An 18953-nucleotide genomic window follows, 5' to 3' on the forward strand; every position below is an offset into this window, starting at 1 on the left:
GGTTGCATCACTCATTCCATTACGAACGGAAGATTATCTAAATCGGCTCAGTCATCTTCGATAGAATTCAGCAGATAGGAAAACGTGTGATTTGTTGGATACATCACATATACGATTAGATGTTCGAATCTAAAAATGGTGGACATATTGACATATAAATTGAGAGGATAGAAAAAAAGTGCGGTTTATCGGTTATGTTACTTCTGCGATTATGTATCCTGAAACGGAACTGTCTGTCATTTGCCCTTACATCTTCAATGAGCCAATAGTAGCTTGCAAACGAGCCTAAGATTGTTGAAAGTGGTTTAGGAAGCTGAGTAAAATAGTTTACATTCAAGTCTCTTTTTGTGCGATTTTTGAAGGTTTTTTATTTTCATTCTAACTAAAGGTAAAAAATAACTATAATAACGTTTATCATAAAACGGAGATTCCATCTGTTAACATGTATTTAAACCACGTTGATGAAGTTTTGGGTGCATAAGTTTCGTTGTTATTGGTGTCATTAACATCATTTATCATACTTTACGATAGAGGAATAATAACAATATTAGGAGGATCCAAATAAAGTATATACAATTCTGCGAGATACCATGCGAAAAACAAAAAATCAAGTAATCAACAGCTGTCAGCGCCATAATCGACTTCCATGGCGTCCGGACAAGTGAGTTTTTCTGGTTTTGTCATGGTTGCCAGCACGTCAGGTTTAGCTAACACTAGCAAATATTTTATCTAGTATCATAAATAGAGAATAATTCAGCTGTTTTTCAAAAGTGGGCAAAACTAATATTAACTGCAAATGGAGAAAAACATCGATGAATGTTTCGACTTTGGGTTTAAATTATATTTTGAATTTATTGAATATTCTCAGATATTTTCGATTAGTGGATGAATTGTTGGTTTATATTTAAAAGGTATGAAAATTTCACCACTTTCCTCTTATATTCTCTAAATAAATCAACATAAAAAGAGTTTCGCCCTTTTTCGATTTGTTTACTTTTATTCTTCCTGAGTGAATAATGAAGTTACGCCCTTGCGCGTTATTCGTGATTATAGGCTGGTTTTCGTGACTAAGACAAATCTGCGGGTAATTTTATCATCTCATTTATTATTACCGTAGTAAAAAAATCATCTAAACTAACGAAAAAGAAATAGTTTCGCCCTTTCTTTCTTGCAATTGAAGTATTGCCCTGTTTGTTTAATAATTTGTTTTTGCCTTTCTCCTATAGAAAGGTTATGCAATCACTGTGAAAACTGACTTGAACCGAGGCCCGGAGGGCTGAGTGTCATATACCATTCGACTCAGTTCGTCAAATACGCAAAATGTCTGTATGTGTGTATGTGTATGTTTGTGTGTATGTATGTTATATTTTTTTGCACTCACTTTTCTTGGAGATGACGGAACCGATTTTCATGAACTTAGATTTAAATGAAAGGTCTTGTAACCCCACACAAAGTTCCTGAATTTTATTCAGATCCGACTTCCGGTTCCGGAATTACAGGGTGGTATGTGCAAAAAATGAAAATAAGTATACTTACTTTTCTCAGATAGTTACGGAGTTACAGGGTGATTTGTGAAAAAAAATCTTATTTCAAATTACTTCCTCACTTTTCTCAAAGATGGCGTGACCGATTTCATTAAGCTTGGATTCAAATGAAAAGTCTTATCGTCCCATACAAAACTTCCAAATTTCATCCGGATCCGACTTCCATTTCCGGAATTATATGGTGAAGTGTGTTTAAAATTGGATACCGTCACATTAAGCGTCGAAACACAACAAGAAAAAAAAACTATTCCAATCGGTAGTCATTGTCAGTAGATGGCCAAACATAAATTTGCCTTTTCTTGTTCTTGGGTTTTTGATGAACGACCGAACAATGGATATGGATTTAATTTATTAGATAGCGTTCGGCATTTTCGTTTTTGTTGACCTGTCAAGAGCAATCGAAGAATGAAAGAAATTGACAGTTAATACGGTTAACTCAGTATTTATTTTGAAACGACAATTTCATGAATCCGAATAGCGTTCCTGAATTCTCCGAATAGCGTTCCTTGAATTTATTAAGAAAGGAAATTGTAGCAACAGGTTTGAACAAATCAAGAATTTGAGACCTTGGGAAAAACACTGAAATGTTTTCTTATATGTTTGTCAGAGTTATTCTAGTTCCTACCCGGGGACATGTTCCTGGCACATATAATATTTCATAAGAAGCCATTTGAAATCCAAGATTCAAAGTTAATTGAAGAACGTAGCAAAGCATAGTCTTGGCATTACATTTCTTTTGTGGAATTTTACCTTTCTGTTTCAACAGTCTTCGCAGTCGATTCTTAGCGTACATAATCGTGGCATAGCTAGTACTACATCCTACTGACAATTGGAATCCTTCCTGGGCGAGGTACGAACATACGACAACTGGTTTATAAGATCAGCGTTCTATGCATCGAACCGCCAACCCGGGACGAGTAAATTGAAGAATACTAACCAAAAATTTTAATCAAATGGTCACCTGTTTTCTGAAATTGATTAATTTTCTGCTCAATAAACATTTTTTGGAACAGAACTAATTTAATTTCAATAGCTTACTCTTAGAATACGTGTCAAATTGACAGGAAATATTCTTCGATTATAGAATTTACCGAATTTCGTTTTTTTTGCGCGTACTCGGGAGTTATTCAGCCGTATAAATTGTATTCAGAAAAATCGGTTATATCCGATATTCAACGAAGAGTTTCGTCAAACGAATTACTAAACATCCGAATCAAATTCTAGTGTGTATAGTTATGTCTCATTATAATAAAGGGGCTTACCTGTGTGATGGTTGGAACGCTTTTACAGGAAATTTCCTTAGGAGAATTGATTCAAAAATTAGAGTTTCACTTTGATTTGAAGGATGGAGCTTTTATTATTTCAAAAAATTTTTTTAACTGCGTAATCGGAAGGCTTGTATTCATAAGGACCCCGCTCGAACCAGGAGTTTTCTTTTCTGAATTTGACTCTAAACTGCTTTTATCGCTAGGTTATGCTAGTTTATGTAATTGAATGGGTTCAATGAAATGGTTTGTTTTTTTTTTATCGGTTTTTAGTTAGTTTCAATCACTGGACTTTCACACAAGAAAGATTTGCACGAAACCCGTAGCAATGCATGTAAGATTGGATATACGGAAATATTTTTTACTTAAATTGATAACAGTGAACTGCCCACAATAGGTCCATGAAATAGCGTAGATAATCTCAAACCGTGCAACTGCTCCACCAATTGAGCTACATTGGTAACGTAGGCTCAAATTATAGTTTCTTTTAATGAACTGTGATGCTATGTTCTACAGGGTTTGGAATATTCATTCACCGGTGAATGGATATCAGAGATGTCAGATCTGCAGATTTGTCTGTAAAACTTCTGATTTCGTACATAGTGTTGCAGACATTTCTTTATTGTGCAGAGTTTTGCAGACTTTTGAAAATCTAGTTTTTCGCTGACTTTCTTAAAAATTTATAGACTTTTAAAATTGCCGCGACATGTTTTTTTTGCTCACGAAGTCAGATGTCACGAAATAAATACATACTTGCTAACAGCAGATTTTTTCGGATATACAAACTTTTGCAACCCTGTCTGAAGATATTTTGAAGTTTTTACCTGTCATCTTTGATGAATATATAATTTCCATTGTATTGTGAGCGAACCATTCAACCGGTCACAAAGAAGACGCTTGCCAGCCAAAAAGAATTACACAAACAAAAAGCTTGTGGAAGCAATTATATTCAACATATTCACATATGGTACAGTGTGCTTGTATTAGAGTCTTCATGAAGCACATAAGCCTTGAGTATAGTTTTCTCTCTCGTGGTCTGATTGTCGTTACTCTCACAAAATAATTTATAGTAATCAACTATCTTCACGAGGCTTAAGATAAAAAAAAATCAATTTTCGCCAACAACAACAACAACAACGCCAACTGGCTCTTAACTGTCAACTGTTTCTGCGAGCTTCGAACACTAACTGCTGTTAATGATGACTTTAGGCAACGAAAACTGTTACGTGTTACTTATTTAATGCGTGTCAATTTGATAGAGGGTATGAATTTCTCGCTATACTTGAATATTATAAACAGAAGTAGCAGGAGCGCAGGATTTGCGATTGAGATCCGGCAATCTCAACAAATACTGCGAAAAAACAAGCGCTTCGTCTACTGGCTGCTCGAAAGAAACTAACTCCTGCACTTCTGTTATTTCTATAAATTAAATTTCTGCTAAATAGCGTTTAATTGGGTTTAATGGAAATAGTGCATGAGAGTAAATCAATTAGCTGGATAAAAAATGAGTCTAAAAATCGATATTCGGCATGGAATATTTGTTCATTGAATTTTCATTGCGTATTGCTATAGCTTGTTGAGAGCTGTAAAAAACACCCGTCCCCATTACAGCAAAACCTTCATTACAGCTAACTTAATTTACAGATATTTGCGAAACTTTAAGTTTTCGATGAAAATCAGTTATTTATATAATTGAATGTGATTTCACAGATCAAAATCAAACAATTTGCATAAGGTGTCATTTATTCTAAAATTAGTCGTTCGCGAGATATTTAGACAAGGCATAACATGAAATAACCTCAAGTTTTTGTTGCATCTCACCTTTCTTTTGTTCGCAATACTTTCCATTGGAAGCGGATCGTTTCGCCGAAAATTGTTTTACCGAATGGATTTATTTCATCAAAAGTTGTTTGATCGAAAGTTGGGTTATGTCACCGATTTTATTATTTAACTGAAAATATCGTTGCGATGTATTCAGCTCTATTGGCCGCTTTAATATAAACAGCTGTTAATAATACGATTACTGTTTTTGGTCTTTATCATTGGAAATATATTATTGTTTCTCGTCTAAAAATTGTATTCTCCTAAGTATGAATAAAACAAACATTTTTATTGAACACAAACAACAACCATTTTCGATTTTCACATGAGCTATATTACGATATTTCTGTTGATTAAGATTAACACTGATCGAAACGGCGAGCTGTATTAAAATTTCTGTTGTATCCTGTTTTTGTTGGAAGCTCATCCGCTTTCTTCTTTTTAATTTCAATGATCTATGGATCATTGGGAACGTAATACAACTCACTGATAAATCGTTTCAAGTTTTCGAAAGAGATTTGCGAAAATAGAGGATTGATTTGAATTTACACAGCAAAATGTGATTGAATTTACAGGTGCCGTAAAACCACATTTGGCTCAATCAATTAAAATCCAATTCGTTAAACGACTGGATTCTGCTAGAATTTTTAAAACATTTGACAGAAATACCTTTCGTGAAGGCAGTAAAAATTAATCGTTTGTACATGTAAAAATATATTAAAGTGTATGAATCTTGCATTATACCAGTTGTAAAGTTGTGTCTTGTGTTACATTAGTTGTAAAAATGACGGTCTCAGTAGACGCATTTTTTGCTAAGTGTGTATTTCTCTACTAGTTTCATTGTCACATTTCCTTTATTTCACTATTTTTCCATAAACTTGAGCACACTGTCTAATTAGTTTAATATCAAGACAAAGACCTTCAAAAGCCTTAAATCGAAACGTTGAATGTTGGACGTCAAACTTTGCAGTTTTGAATGGAAAAAATGAAACATTTGTCCGTTGGGGTCAGAGTCATTTCCCCGTTGCAACTCGGTAATACGGGTTTGGTTGCAAACCCCACCCACCGATTACCGCAGAAAGTTTTTATGACCATTAAGCTAAAAACTCTAGAATCGAAACCAAAATACGTTACCAAAAAATTTTACGTAATAACAGATATTTACTAACTTTCGTTTGATCATCGACAATTATACGTTCAATAATAATGGCATCCCTGCCAAGAACCATCAGTTCTTTGGACAAAGAACGATTACAACTGCGCTGATGGAGGAAGCAATTTTCTGCCATTTGCAGCCAAGTTAATATTTCGACCATCCAAGAATAAAACAAGAAAAAAAAAACAAAACAAGCGGAAGAGAGAAACACCCGCCATAAGATTGAAATCGCTGTCGGAAAAATACAGGCAAAACTACGGCAACCCGACTGCATTATTTTCCTTTTCATTAGTACCAGTTCCTCGAAAAACGAGCCAGTCTTGGGAACGGCAAATAATGGAAAATGCGGTTGGCTGAAGTGAGCTTCACTATATTTATGGACTGAAGTTTCTTGGGCGAATTAAGTTTTGTTTTCCAAGATTTTTTTTCTCTGCGTCAAAAAGTTTACAAGTTGGCTCTTGAGATGAACTACCGGTGCAGTGGGAGGCACTTGCTGGCAATTATGTGTTAGGGTTATGCAGCGAGCGAGAAAATTGCCGTACTGGCCATGAATTACATTGGTGTGCATGTTTTGTTTAAATAAAAAAAAAGTATTAATGGTTACTTTCCTAATTGGTCGTGGTTGTATTTTAGCAAGTTAGGATTGAGTGCAAGTTCATATCTTATTTGCAGAAAATACGAATTCTAAAGAAAACAGTTGATAATTGCTGCGGGTATGACAATTATAGTTAAATATTGAAAACTTGACAAAAAATGCAACATTACAAAATGATTTATATTAAGGGCGGGTACGGTCAAACACTTTTGAAAAATCGTTTAATATTTTCTTTCTATTTTCTTATAGTAAAACATTTGAAGAATTTTCAGTGAAATTTTCAAGCCTATTGGAACGAAACTCTGGAAGTTATGGATCTTTATCTATGGCTATCTCATTCTGCGAAAAAGCAAGAGCTAGGCGTCCAGGCCCAAGATATCTACTTCGATTGACTTCAAAACTTGACAAAATATTCTTGAAATGTTTCGTTATAATAAATTATAAAAGAAAAATATCATCTTTTGAAAATGTTAGACCCTACGGGCTCCCTGGAGTAATTAATTGTTCCCATTGATTTTATAGAAAAAAAGCAGGATTTGACCCCAACGTTTTCCTTTTCGTTATTTGTTACTTTGGGGAGGTTTAACAGCTAAAAAATGGCGGATTTTTTTGTGAAAAATCGTAGTTTTTGCTTTGAACAACCATCAAAAATTTAAAAAAATAAAAAATAAAAAATCAAACAGAAACGTTGAGGTCTAGAAAAACTTCTACTATAACTATGCTGCATTCATTTGTTTACTTCTGATTAGTCTGCGCTGAGATACAGTGGACACCGCAAATCATGATTTTTAAGAAGCGTTTTCAAAAATACCTCTTCACCGACTTATTTCTCAATATTTTTCCACGAAAAAATTACAAAATGTTATTCGAATGATGCTTTTTATCATGCAAAACATTTGAATTTATTTTGTTGAACGATAGTTTTGGAAAAAAATCGCAAAAATGAGTGGCGCTTTCGCTGTTATCTAGCGAATGAAGGGCAACCAATGGTACGCTATTCACACTTTCGTCCATTGGTTCAGCATCACTGTTATTGGCGGAATAGTTATTTTTATCACAGGCGTTGGGTAGGTTATTAACTGCAGCTGGTGTACTTTGTTCTATAGGGGACACTGATGGTTTCGTTGAGGAGGAAGCTTCATTGTTGTTGGTCGCTGTCACATGTGTACTGGGTTTGCGTGGGGTTGGTGTGAAGGAAGCACCATTGTCCTTTGGTGTAGTCGTCTCCTTGTCACTACGGTAAGCCATGTGTAGTGAACAGCTTTTTGACAATATTGACTTGTGGCCATCTGATTGTCATAGGTAACAAGTGATTTACACGGGATTCTCGTATCCTGACCGAAAGTCACATAAAAAGGTATAGGCCTCTTCAAGCGCATGCGTAACAATCGTACGCCATTTAGAATACCGCGGAAAAAGTTCTTCCACTTTTCTTTTTCGATAGAGAGAATCTCTCCATATTGGGACATAGTTTTGCGAATATAAGGATCGATGACGCTTGAGGGAAGATCACACGCACTTCTATAGCACTATCTTCCATATATACTGGAATGTTGTATTTAATGTTTTCGTGCTCCATGTTGTGCACATTGTTATTGTCTTTTGTAAATTGAATTGCATCCAACTCTTCATAAAACTAGATGTAAAAAACATTATTTGTCTTATTGCATTGAAGTAAATGTACACGTTTAATGTCAAGATGCATCTGTTCCTTAAGCAAACCTTCAAGTTCTCGTATCGAAGGTCGAATTTTGCACTGCCTGAAGTCAACAATAATTGTATTCTTTCGTAGCGGCGATAGCTTTTGTTCGTTTGGTTCACTCATTTCGAGATCGTTCTGTTGTTCACTACACAATACTGTACTTGGTTTCTTCCGTCCCGAACGTAAAGCTGTTTTGTTTTATCGACTAGCTTGGATGAGATGTGAAAGCGAACTAGAATTCACTTTTAGTTGCCCTTAAAAATCTGTACTACACTTGCGCCATCTTTCTTACACACTTTAATGCACTCTATCTTCCAATCCTTGTCGTTCGGCTGGTCTTTCATAATCGTCCCGAATTTTTTATTTTGCACGAAGTTCCGGCGCGTTCAGCGGATTTGCCTTCTTTGGCACAAAAATAACGTCAATGGGAGAGTGACATCTTCTTGGGATCGGACCCTCAGATCGCCTGTCACGAAAAATAGTCTTTGGAAAATTTGTCGACTTTCTTCTTCCGAAAATTTTCCGGGACTTTTTGGTGGAACTTGCTGAGGGAAAACTCCAGGGATCTATTTGACGTCCGCTTTAATGACCGTCTCGTCGTCTATTACGATGCATTTCGGTTGCAACAACCACTCGCGGTATAACATCCTGGCGAGGGATTTGGTCACTTTATTCTGTTTGTCGATTCCGTCCGGTTCGCTTTATTGTTTGCTGAACGAACGGGATTTAAAGCAACGGACTCCAACGCTCGATCAAGACCGACTTTGAACGAGACAAAAGTCATGGTGCTAACGTCAGCACCTTTGGCAACCAATTTAACAACAACCGGGTCCTGAGCTAGTCCGAGATTGGCTCGTACCATGGCAGAAATCTCGTTATTCGTGACATCAGGTCGAATACGGGACAAATAAAGCCAAAACTTATCAGTCGATTGTTCACACACTGGAACATGAGCGACGTTTTCGCCTAATAGTTTAAAGACTATCCCAGAAAGTATGGACGCAACCAAAAACCGCTGCCATTTCGCAATGGTTCAGAATCTGTTAACTTTTATGGCTGCGTCCTGTTGTTTACAATCTTCTCTAACCACTTGTGCAGTTGTTTATTCGTTTTCATTAGTTTGTTTCGAAATGCGTGGACTTTCAGCAGAACAACGTCGAAAAATTATGTACAAATGGTGCACAGAACGCGGACTGTCACTGAGAAAGATAGCAAAAATGGAAGGAGTAAGTGAAAAAGCCGTGCGAAATGCAATCAGGAAGTTCGGTGAGGAAAACACCTTTGAGGATAAACCGATAACGGGTCGAAAAAAAGGCCTTCTCAGTTGGATAAACGTATACTGAAGGCGTTCGAGCAAAAGAAGGAGGTTTCAGCTCGGAATGTGACCAAAAAAGTGGGCACTTCGAAGTCAAATGTTCTTCAAGGGGAACGTGCCATTTGAGCCAATTTGTTCTGTTCTGATGGTCTGGCAAGCAATTTGTAGCTGCGGTAAGATTTCGAAACCCTTCATCACCACTGATTCAGTGAACAGCGAAATATACATCAAGGAATGTTTACAAAAACGACTTCTACCCATGATTCGAAGCCACAAGGATCCTGTTGTATTCTGGCCAGATCTTGCTTCTTGCCACTACTCAAAATCAACGGTAGAATGGTATACTACCAAAAATGTCACTTTCGTCCCAAAAGACATGAATCCACCAAATTGCCCACAACTTCGACCAATTGAGGAATTTTGGGCATTAACGAAGGCACATGTCTCGGCAGCCGAAACCATTCAACAGTTCGAAAAAGATTGGAAAAAAGTGTCAAAACTTGTCGCCTAGAAGTCCGTACGGAATTCAATGAGGAACGTTCGCAAGAAGGTGCGCCAGCTAGTCTACAATGACTAAGTAGCAAATGTTGAGAATATTATTCTGTTGTTGTAGTCTAATATTATCAGTATATCGAATAAAATTTGAATATCTAACACTTGTGAATTATTTACAGCGAAATCAAAGTGCGTCCATACTTTCTGGGATAGTCTTTAGATTCCGATTGGCACTCGGGAGCTTTTTGTTCGGTCCATGAGGTCTTTTAGCCGGACGACGATGGTCCAAGGATGGCCAGAACCGGTTGCATGTCCGTGGAGTCAGTTTAGATAACGCTTTTATCTCGCTCTGTAAGCCGTTTATTGCCTCCGTAAGTGATACCAATGGCGACTTCTCGTCTGCAGCTTTCGGAGGCGCCTTTGATTAGGCCAAGCAGATGCCTAAGTATGCGAGGAATTCGATCAAGATGACAGATTATTGTTTAAATCACAAAGCGATAGCAGCTGTACAAATAGCACTAAGCACGGAACGAATAACCTAAATCACTTGACAATATGCAATTGATGGTCAAGAATAACACCTTAAACAGATACAAACAGCATGTATTTAATAACAGTTGAATTGAACTGTATATTGATGCGGAATTTTGAACTGTATATTGATGCGGGAAACAGTTTAAATTGCAAAAGTAACGGACTATTGAAAAACACAACAACCTTAGTTGAACAGTGTTCCCAGATAATGGTATAAGTGACGTAACCGACGAAACGCGTTATTTTTTTTCAACACTCAATTTCCTCAGAGATGTCTAGGCTCGTTTGAAAGCTACTATTGAATTGTGGATCAAGTTCGAAGATCATATCACTTACACTATCGGTTCCGGAGTTATGATCGTAGAAATGACGTATTCGACAAACCGCACTTTTTTTTCTAAACGCTCTCTCGGAGAGGGCTTAACGGTTATACCGTTTTCGTCTATTGATCAGAGCAGCCCGAAAGCAGACCCACCCAGTAAATCCGAGCATCGGACGCATCGTGCAAGAAAGCTTTTGACTGCGTTTCAAGCTTACATAGTGTATCGATAGAACAAAAGAGTGATGAAAATACCAAAGCAGAGAGCGGATGTCTTATACGCAGAGGATGGGATATATCGGGGTTGGATTTTCAACTCCGAGCATAGGGCCAGAGTTTTTCTGGCCCTAAGAGGCGAATGACCTTAAGGTTAAAGCCTCTATGGTCGAAACAAAAGAATGTTTAACACTATACCACACCTTATCGGGAAGACGTCGGCTTGAAAATGCCTTGTTTGATATTCCTTCGCTCTGTTTCTCTAGCGATACATAATGTAAAAATAAAGATTTCTTAGGACGACGCGGTTGATGCAAATGGTGCAGAATTGTCCGATGACGGGCCGATCGAAGCGCTACGATCGGCCCCATATCGTGCTCAATCGGTCCGATAATCGGGCCGATGATCGGACCGATACGGGTCGACAAATTTCATAGGGCAGAGTCGCCCAAATAACGTTTGATATGTTTGTTTTAGCAACCTGAGGTCGCTCTAGATTGGACTCCAATCGCGTAGTTTCGCTCTGAAAATTTTCTCGGGTCGCACCACGCATCCAGCCGATTTTGTTTATTTTATCTTTTTTCATGAGTGGTTGTTTAGGGCGCGTACCACGTGTTCGTTTTACTCGGAGTCAGAGTAGCCCGCGTCTAGGTTCAAAAACGAAAACGGTCTTAGAGTTCAACTGATAGAGTTGTCAAATTTTGTTTGATTGATGCTACACGGGTAGTTTCGTCAGTGTGGGTTTACTCATGAAAAAATCGGCAATTTTTATTCATTTTTTTAAATGCAAACGTTATCAATGAGATTATGTGAATGACAAGCGAAATGCATTAGGGAGTTTTTCTTTGAAAACGGCGTAGAAATGCTACAGTAAAGTCTTCAGATAAATTATAAATCACGGATCATTTTATGGAATTCTATCTTTTGTGTTTTTAATATAGCATGTTTAATCGGCTGTGATTTTGGAAAAGAGTTTTCTGATACATTTTGTCGAACATAACCATGTGAAACCGTTTCATGTGAAGGGTGCGAAGGGTGATGTCAGCAGATAGAAATTACCACCTATTCGGCTGGAATAAATTCCCATCTTCGTCGAACTGTTGAGTAAGCAAAGGCCAGCCAAATAGACAGGATAGGACAAGCATTTCTTTCCCAGGAACACATTGGCAGGATTCAACGCCATTTGGAAAAGTGTATTGGCGTGCGAGTGACTGCAGCTGATCGGTTCGAAACTTTCCGAATTGCTGAACAACGGCAGAGCGCAGTTCGGCTGTGGTACAAATCCTCCGGTTGGATAGAAATTTTCGTGGCCGTCGCCGATGCAAACACCGGCAGTGCAGCGCGAAGTGATGATCATTTGAACATACTGTGCATCGGAACTGTCCAATCGTTTCGCCGGTCCGACATCGAATGGTAACGTAAACAGTGGCCCGGCTGGATCTAGACCGTAGATTGTTCCGATCTTACCTCCCAAGTTATAGCCCGTATGACCGCTAATTTGAGCACCGAGACTGTGTCCAATCAGAGTTACTTTACCCAGTGGGATACCTTTCCCGTTCAGATATGTGATAAATTTGGTCATGTATGCGCCTACTTTAAAAGTGTGGTTGACAGCTGTTGCGTATCCGTACAATGTTAAATTCTTCCAATCTACCACGCAGACATTGGAATCGACGAACTGCAGGTAGTCTGCAGCCATTGCCCGAATCCAGTGCCGATCGCCGTTGTCCAACCAACCATGCGTGATGAAAGCTATTGGTTTGGATGTTGCAATTTTTGCACCTAAACTGGTATCATTTATAACGACTTTCGACAGATTCGGAGAGTTTCTGAAAATCAATTACCATTTACAGTAAACTGTGTACTCGAGTAATCTATACATACCGATTGCCACACCAAAAGATAACATCCATTTCGACCGGGTTGGTCGAATCACCCTTCAGGATGTCATCAACCAGAACGCTATATATGCTATCCATTACAAAGGCCGCATTGTAATCGGTTTTGACATCGAACAAATCCAGAACTCCTGCGAGTGCAGGGCCACCTAGCAGAACAACCAGCAGTATATTTAGACGATAGAACATTTCTGATCGGTGATGGCCTGGTTCGTTTGACTGTTCAAGGCCACTTTTCAACGATCTACTAATTTCGCCAATCGAAGGCCAGCCTTATATATATATATCCGTTGGAAGCATAGTCATTCATTATCTGAGCGATTTTTTTATTTAAACAACTGAAACATTCTGAAACACTGCGCATTATTGCATTATTGATCGGTTGAAGGATAAGCATATATAGCGCAACTGACATTGATACTATAGATCCGTACGTAATGGACGGTTTTGTGCAAAAGCAGTTCAAGTGACAAGTGGACTTCAAACCTGTGAAACGGAGTATTGTTTATATTGTACGGCTATGCACTTATTTCGAAAATCCATTGTCTCAGTGTTAGTTCGAATTTAATTGAAAATTGAAATGACGCTGGTCGATGGCATAGCAACTGGGTTATATTGTCAGTTACTTTTCATTCAAGTAATTTTCGTCCATCACCGTGATAGCCTTGCTGTAATCACTTCACCGATCCACAACTGTGTGATGAATTTTCTCGGCACTAACACATGATGACGTACTCACTCGTTGAGTGTATCACAGGAAGTGCAGTTCATGAACTCAGTCGTTCAAGAAAATCGCGCCATATTCAATTTCTTATTTTTTTCAGTCTATTGCTCTTCCAGTTCAAATCTTTTTACGAGAGTAGCCTCACAATCCTGAGGATCGGCTTGCAATTTAGGATATGAAATCAATTTCTTGGATTTTTCCCGGTTTGCGGGATAAAAATTCCCGGTTTTCAGAATAGGCCCAAAACGCCTTTGTTCAAACTGCGGTAATTCTTTTGCGAATTACGCTTGTTCAATGAACGAAACCCGCAAAAGAATTTCCTTACTCTGATTGTTATAAAATCCACAAATTCAATTATTGACAATGGAAAAAATTCATGTTGGTGTTGAAGAAAAACAGCATCCTCGTTACTTCGAACTATTTGGAATAGCTTGAGATCATAAGTGCAAAATAAGCGTGGACATCACACAGAAAGATTCACATCGTTGTAGTACAGGAGGAAGATCAGCGGTCCAAGATGGCTGTTTTGTGAAATCCCAGATGAAGCGGTAAACTTTTTGAATATAGTTTAATTAAATTTGATTGCTATTGGGCGATTATTAAGGTATGAACGAAACCAAAACAGGATGTTAGAACCATCAATGATAGCTCTTCTCTTTCACACATATACACTACTGATATATAGAGTATGCATGAGAGCGCGTGTTTAGTTTCTTTCGCCTCTAGCACTGGATCAGACTAAAGTTCTGGTGAAAAGTTCACAGATTCTCTGAGTTGGACGCAGATATTTTCACCGAAGTGTACATGACGGTTTGCATAAGAGAAGAGTGGGTCACGCATATTTAGCAAAATCGTTGGAATCGTTTATAGCAAAATTTATCGTTGGAATTTCGCTGCGAAAAAAATATGTATAGCAAGGCCAGCGCTACCTTCTATGAATAAAAAAAACAAATCACAGCAGTATTCTGTCACCAGCACGCACCAGTGATCACTTGGGTGTATTTAGGTTAAAGCGCGTGAGAGCGATTCATGCGAAGAGAATGTGGTTCACTCGCACCAGCTTCTTTAAAGACAATCACACACACTCAAATCACACACTATTCGACACTGAGAAGAAGTGCGCTTTCTTTTTTGTGTGGTGTTCGCTTACTGCATCCCCAGTGTAGAAATAAAACTTACACCAACGTATATCACTCTAGTGAAATGCCATCACTGGTAGAAAGATCTGTGTCGATAAGGTCAGTTGGTAAACCGCAGGACATAGCAACCGTAACATTTATAGAGAACATATTGCTCAAACAGGGATATTCAGGATCTCAAATAAAGTAATGATAAATTCCAAGGATGGCTTTTATCGTATCAAAGAATGCTCTCTAGCAAGTATTCACTCGTTTCAATCAGTATCATCAAAGAGAGACGGATATCATCTCAGCAACAAAAGCCGGCATGGTCCATTTAACATAGAATGGACACCAGTTCGAGATTGAATTTCTCTCGATGACCCGTCTGAACATCACAAGATAGTTTGCTACTGTGGGGATTTGCTCTGAAGCAACAAACGGTCGCACATTCTCGTTTTGCAATCCGATTATATACGGGCAGGGGATAATTGGGATAGAATCATTTTACTATTTTTTTTATTCAATAATATAATATATTTTTAAGTACACTGCTTAAGCTCTAAGATACCAAGGGTATTTTCTAATATTAATTAACGACTAACTTAAAACTAGAATAGTATCATTAGATTATGCCGTCTCGGATTTTCGAAAATCTAGCTTTCAGCTGGCAATCGGCAGTGGTGAATCATTTTACTATTGTCGGTTATTATAACTATGTGCCATCTTTGTATAAGTTGTGTCTATGAAAATGTTTGTGAATGCTCCACACAAGGGTTTTAAAATAATGCAACCTAGTATGAGAATCATCGATTCGATTTTCTGCGATAATTGTCAACTCTTGGTAAATTCCACACAGCACCGATCATTATCAGATTGCAATTTTTTTAAGGGCCGTGAAATACTCAGAGTATGGAGTGGAGCGAAGTAATGTAGAAAAATTCTGTCATGGTTCATGCAGAGAGACACGAGTTCTTGTAGCGTATTCTGCTAGATTGAAAATGTTGTATACAATATAGAGAAATATCGAGCAGCTTCTGTCAAATTATCGGCAATCACCAACACTGTTCTTGAATATAAATCTGTATGAAATACGACGCTCCATTTATGTGCATCTTATAAGATGTAAAATCACAAGATTTTTTCGAATTGTGTACGTTTTCAACTTATTTAACAATTGGCTTACTAATAATTGTGGGATTGTATTTGGTGTTATGTTCGTGTTTTAATGTTCATTACATTGGAACTCTTGTAACGCCTCGTAACGCTTATAGATTACATAAAAGTAACGCATGTAACACTTCGTAACAGAATAGTAACTTATAACTTACTAAAAAGTAATGCATTACGAAGCGTTACATGCATATAATTTACAGAATAGTAATGCATGTAACGATTCGTAGCACCTTTAATGTACAAAAAAGTAACGCATATTTTGCTGCACTCGCCGTATTCTCCTGACATTGCTCTTTCTAATTACTGGTTGTACCGATGGATGCAGTATGATCTGGCGGGTCATAGGTTTACCTAGGAATGGGGATACATAAGTTTACCTAGGAATGCGGTATGGAGTACTATATTCAGCAAATTGACATACTGTGATAATGTCTGTGGAAGTTCTTGTCCATCCCAAAACTCTTTGGAATATAGGCCTTAAGGTATCTCAACTTAATCTATGACATTGGTAAATTTCTTTTTTGTGACACACACTCTTGCTATCCGATTAAATTAATGGGATCATAGTGATGAATTATGAAGAAGTGTTTGTTCATCCAAAAACTACTTGGAGTTCAGACCTTAAGAACTACCAGCGTAACATAGTTTACTAACGAACTGAATCTTCACGCTCCATACTCGTGACTCACCGAAGTCCTTGGATGACTGAAACTATTCCTGAAACAGATCTGAACAGACAAGTATGAACAGCAATATGTAGCTCCATGACTATGTGTAGATGCGGATTGCTCTACGCACATTTTAAGACCTGTTTTCATTGAAGTTCTAGCACGGCTAAGAACATGCCTAGAACATATTAAATTAGACATTAGTCATTCTATGAATCGGCTGCGAAGTCTGTTGAAATGGAAGGTCAAGTTTCGCATCGGTATGAAATACTCACAGTTTTCCATAATTTTTGTTCGTGATCTAGATTTTATTACGTAAAAGCGTGACAGCTCTAGAGGTTCACGATTTACGTAATATAATTTAATTCATTTGTTCGATAATGCATGCGCAGTATCAGCAACCAGTTGTGTTACCACACGGGCACCCTTTTAGACATCATTTACACTTAGAACAGAACAGAACAGACAAAAAAAAACACATTCAGAACAGAGCCTTTGTTGTTGTCTGCCCGAAAAACTTCCAGATGTTCAAACAGTATCTTACGTGGAATTGCGTAGAAAATTTTCGTATTAAAAATAGCCCCCGTTGGTTTAATCTGTTGTCAAGGATTGATAGTCAAATTGAAAAGTCGCAAACGACCGGTTTGAGTTTCAGAAGGAAATGGAACTCCTGTTTAAAGTGTTGGTACTACTTTTGCTCGGCCAACATGCTTTGGCCGGACTGTTGGATTTATTTAGTGCTACCTCCGATTACAATGCGGCTTTCTTGATGGACAGTTTGTTTGGGATAGTGGCTAATGACACTAAATATATCCTGAGTGATGATTCTTCGAACCCAATCGAGGTAGACGTAACATTTTGGTGTGGAAACCGGTACGTCAATTTAGTTTGAATCGTTCTTCATTTTAGTTGAACTCTTACGGTTTTACAGAAACTCGCCGAATCTCACCCAAACTGCTATTAGTGATGGCAGTTTACGTTCAAAGATTGATACCTCAAAACCGATAGTATTCATTACCCATGGATGGCTGGATAACCGCAATAGGAATTGGATCAAGGCCATGCAGGCTGACTATCTAAAGTTTGTCGACACCAACATCTGTGTGGTGGATTGGGGCAACTTGGCGATTTACGGATACGCACTGGCCGCAAATCACACCGTCCGAGTGGGTGCCTATTTGGCCAATTTCATCAAATATTTGAACGGTGAAGGAATTCCGTTGAGTAAGATATCGCTGGTTGGACATAGCATGGGAGCCCATATCAGCGGGAATGCTGGCATGAATCTGGGAGGTAAGGTAGGGGCCATTTATGGACTGGATCCGGCGAGTCCCCTGTTCAAAATGCCCTTCGATATTGGAACTTCGAAAAGGCTGGACAGCTCCGATGCCCAGTACGTTCAGATGATCATAACATCCCGGTGCACTTGGGGTGTGTGCGTTGGTGATGGCCACGAGAATTTCTACCCGACCGGAGGATTGGTACCGCAACCGAATTGTGCGATTCCTTTGCTTAGCAATGCGGAAAGTGGGGAACCAGTCAGTTGCAGTCATGCGCACTCATATACGCTCTTTCGGATGGCACTGAACAGGAACAATGTGTTTAATGGGAAGAAATGTTTTGGTTACGCAGCTTATCTGGCAGGTTTGTGTATCTTCAATAAATCCTCGAAAATGGGGATATATTCGAGCCGCATTGGAGGAGATTTCTATCTATTGACATCCGCGTTCGAACCGTACACGGTGTGAGGGACCATTTTAGGTCTCTGCTGGGAATTAAAAATTCCGAATTTTAAACGAAGTGATAGCTTTTTACCTGAAGTTGTAGTTGACTTACCTGAAAATAGAAAAGAAAAAGGAATGTTAGCGTTTATTTTTTTTTATTGATGTCATAGAAAAAGTAATTTTTTTTATTGCATTTGAATCCCAGTGCACGTTCAAGAAATAGGCAGTCACAAGGCAAAACCGTCTCATATTTCCTGCTATGGTGCAACTACACTTTTACTAGTTGCTATGTCTTAATCAGATCCGAAAGAGAGAAAGTGAACTCGAGAGACACACACGAATCAGGACGATGCAGCGGAACCGTATCAGTTAACTGATAAGTGCTAAAAATAAAAAAAAAACACTCGTCTCAACAGACTATTGAAAAGATTGCATCAAAAAAGGCGGGTGGGTAATGTCACAGACATAACTGGAGGACAAGAATACGCATAAAACTGACACACTTACGAATATAGATAATCGTTTGTATTAGTTGATTGTATGAATTTTGCAACAACTCCAAAATTGTAACGGGGCATCCACACTAAAGTACGACATATTGACGATAAACACAGTCTACCATACAAGTAAATAACACAAAGCAAATAAGAGCAAAAAATAGTAAGTAGAGGGAAACTTCGCGC

General features: G+C 38.2%; 3 protein-coding genes across 19 annotated transcripts in view; 1 reads left to right on the forward strand and 2 right to left on the reverse strand.

The window, feature by feature from the left end:
- The window catches only part of LOC131434696 (cell adhesion molecule Dscam2), a 446907-nt gene that overhangs the window by 196096 nt on the left and 231858 nt on the right, over window positions 1-18953 (reverse strand). The gene's annotated exons all lie outside the window — the stretch shown is intronic.
- Window positions 11847-14243, reverse strand: LOC131434701 (pancreatic triacylglycerol lipase-like). The gene is made up of 2 exons (XM_058601716.1): window positions 12847-14243; window positions 11847-12791 (listed from the first exon to the last, which is right to left on the reverse strand). The coding sequence occupies exons 1-2, from the start codon at window positions 13047-13049 to the stop codon at window positions 11978-11980; spliced, it is 1017 nt and encodes a 338-aa protein (XP_058457699.1). The 5' UTR covers window positions 13050-14243; the 3' UTR covers window positions 11847-11977.
- On the forward strand, window positions 17143-18382 carry LOC131434700 (pancreatic triacylglycerol lipase-like). Its single transcript, XM_058601715.1, has 2 exons — window positions 17143-17419; window positions 17478-18382. The coding sequence occupies exons 1-2, from the start codon at window positions 17208-17210 to the stop codon at window positions 18292-18294; spliced, it is 1029 nt and encodes a 342-aa protein (XP_058457698.1). The 5' UTR covers window positions 17143-17207; the 3' UTR covers window positions 18295-18382.

The sequence above is a fragment of the Malaya genurostris genome, chromosome 3 (assembly GCF_030247185.1).
Source record: "Malaya genurostris strain Urasoe2022 chromosome 3, Malgen_1.1, whole genome shotgun sequence".
Lineage (NCBI taxonomy): Eukaryota > Metazoa > Arthropoda > Insecta > Diptera > Culicidae > Malaya > Malaya genurostris.

Coding starts and splice junctions, on each gene's coding strand:
- LOC131434701 (XM_058601716.1), bottom strand. CDS start 13,049: ATGTTCTATCGTCTAAATATACTGCTGGTTGTTCTGCTAGGTGGCCCT. Junction 12,792..12,846: donor ATCTTTTGGTGTGGCAATCG/GTATGTATAGAT, acceptor ATTGATTTTCAG/AAACTCTCCGAATCTGTCGA.
- LOC131434700 (XM_058601715.1), top strand. CDS start 17,208: ATGGAACTCCTGTTTAAAGTGTTGGTACTACTTTTGCTCGGCCAACAT. Junction 17,420..17,477: donor ACATTTTGGTGTGGAAACCG/GTACGTCAATTT, acceptor ACGGTTTTACAG/AAACTCGCCGAATCTCACCC.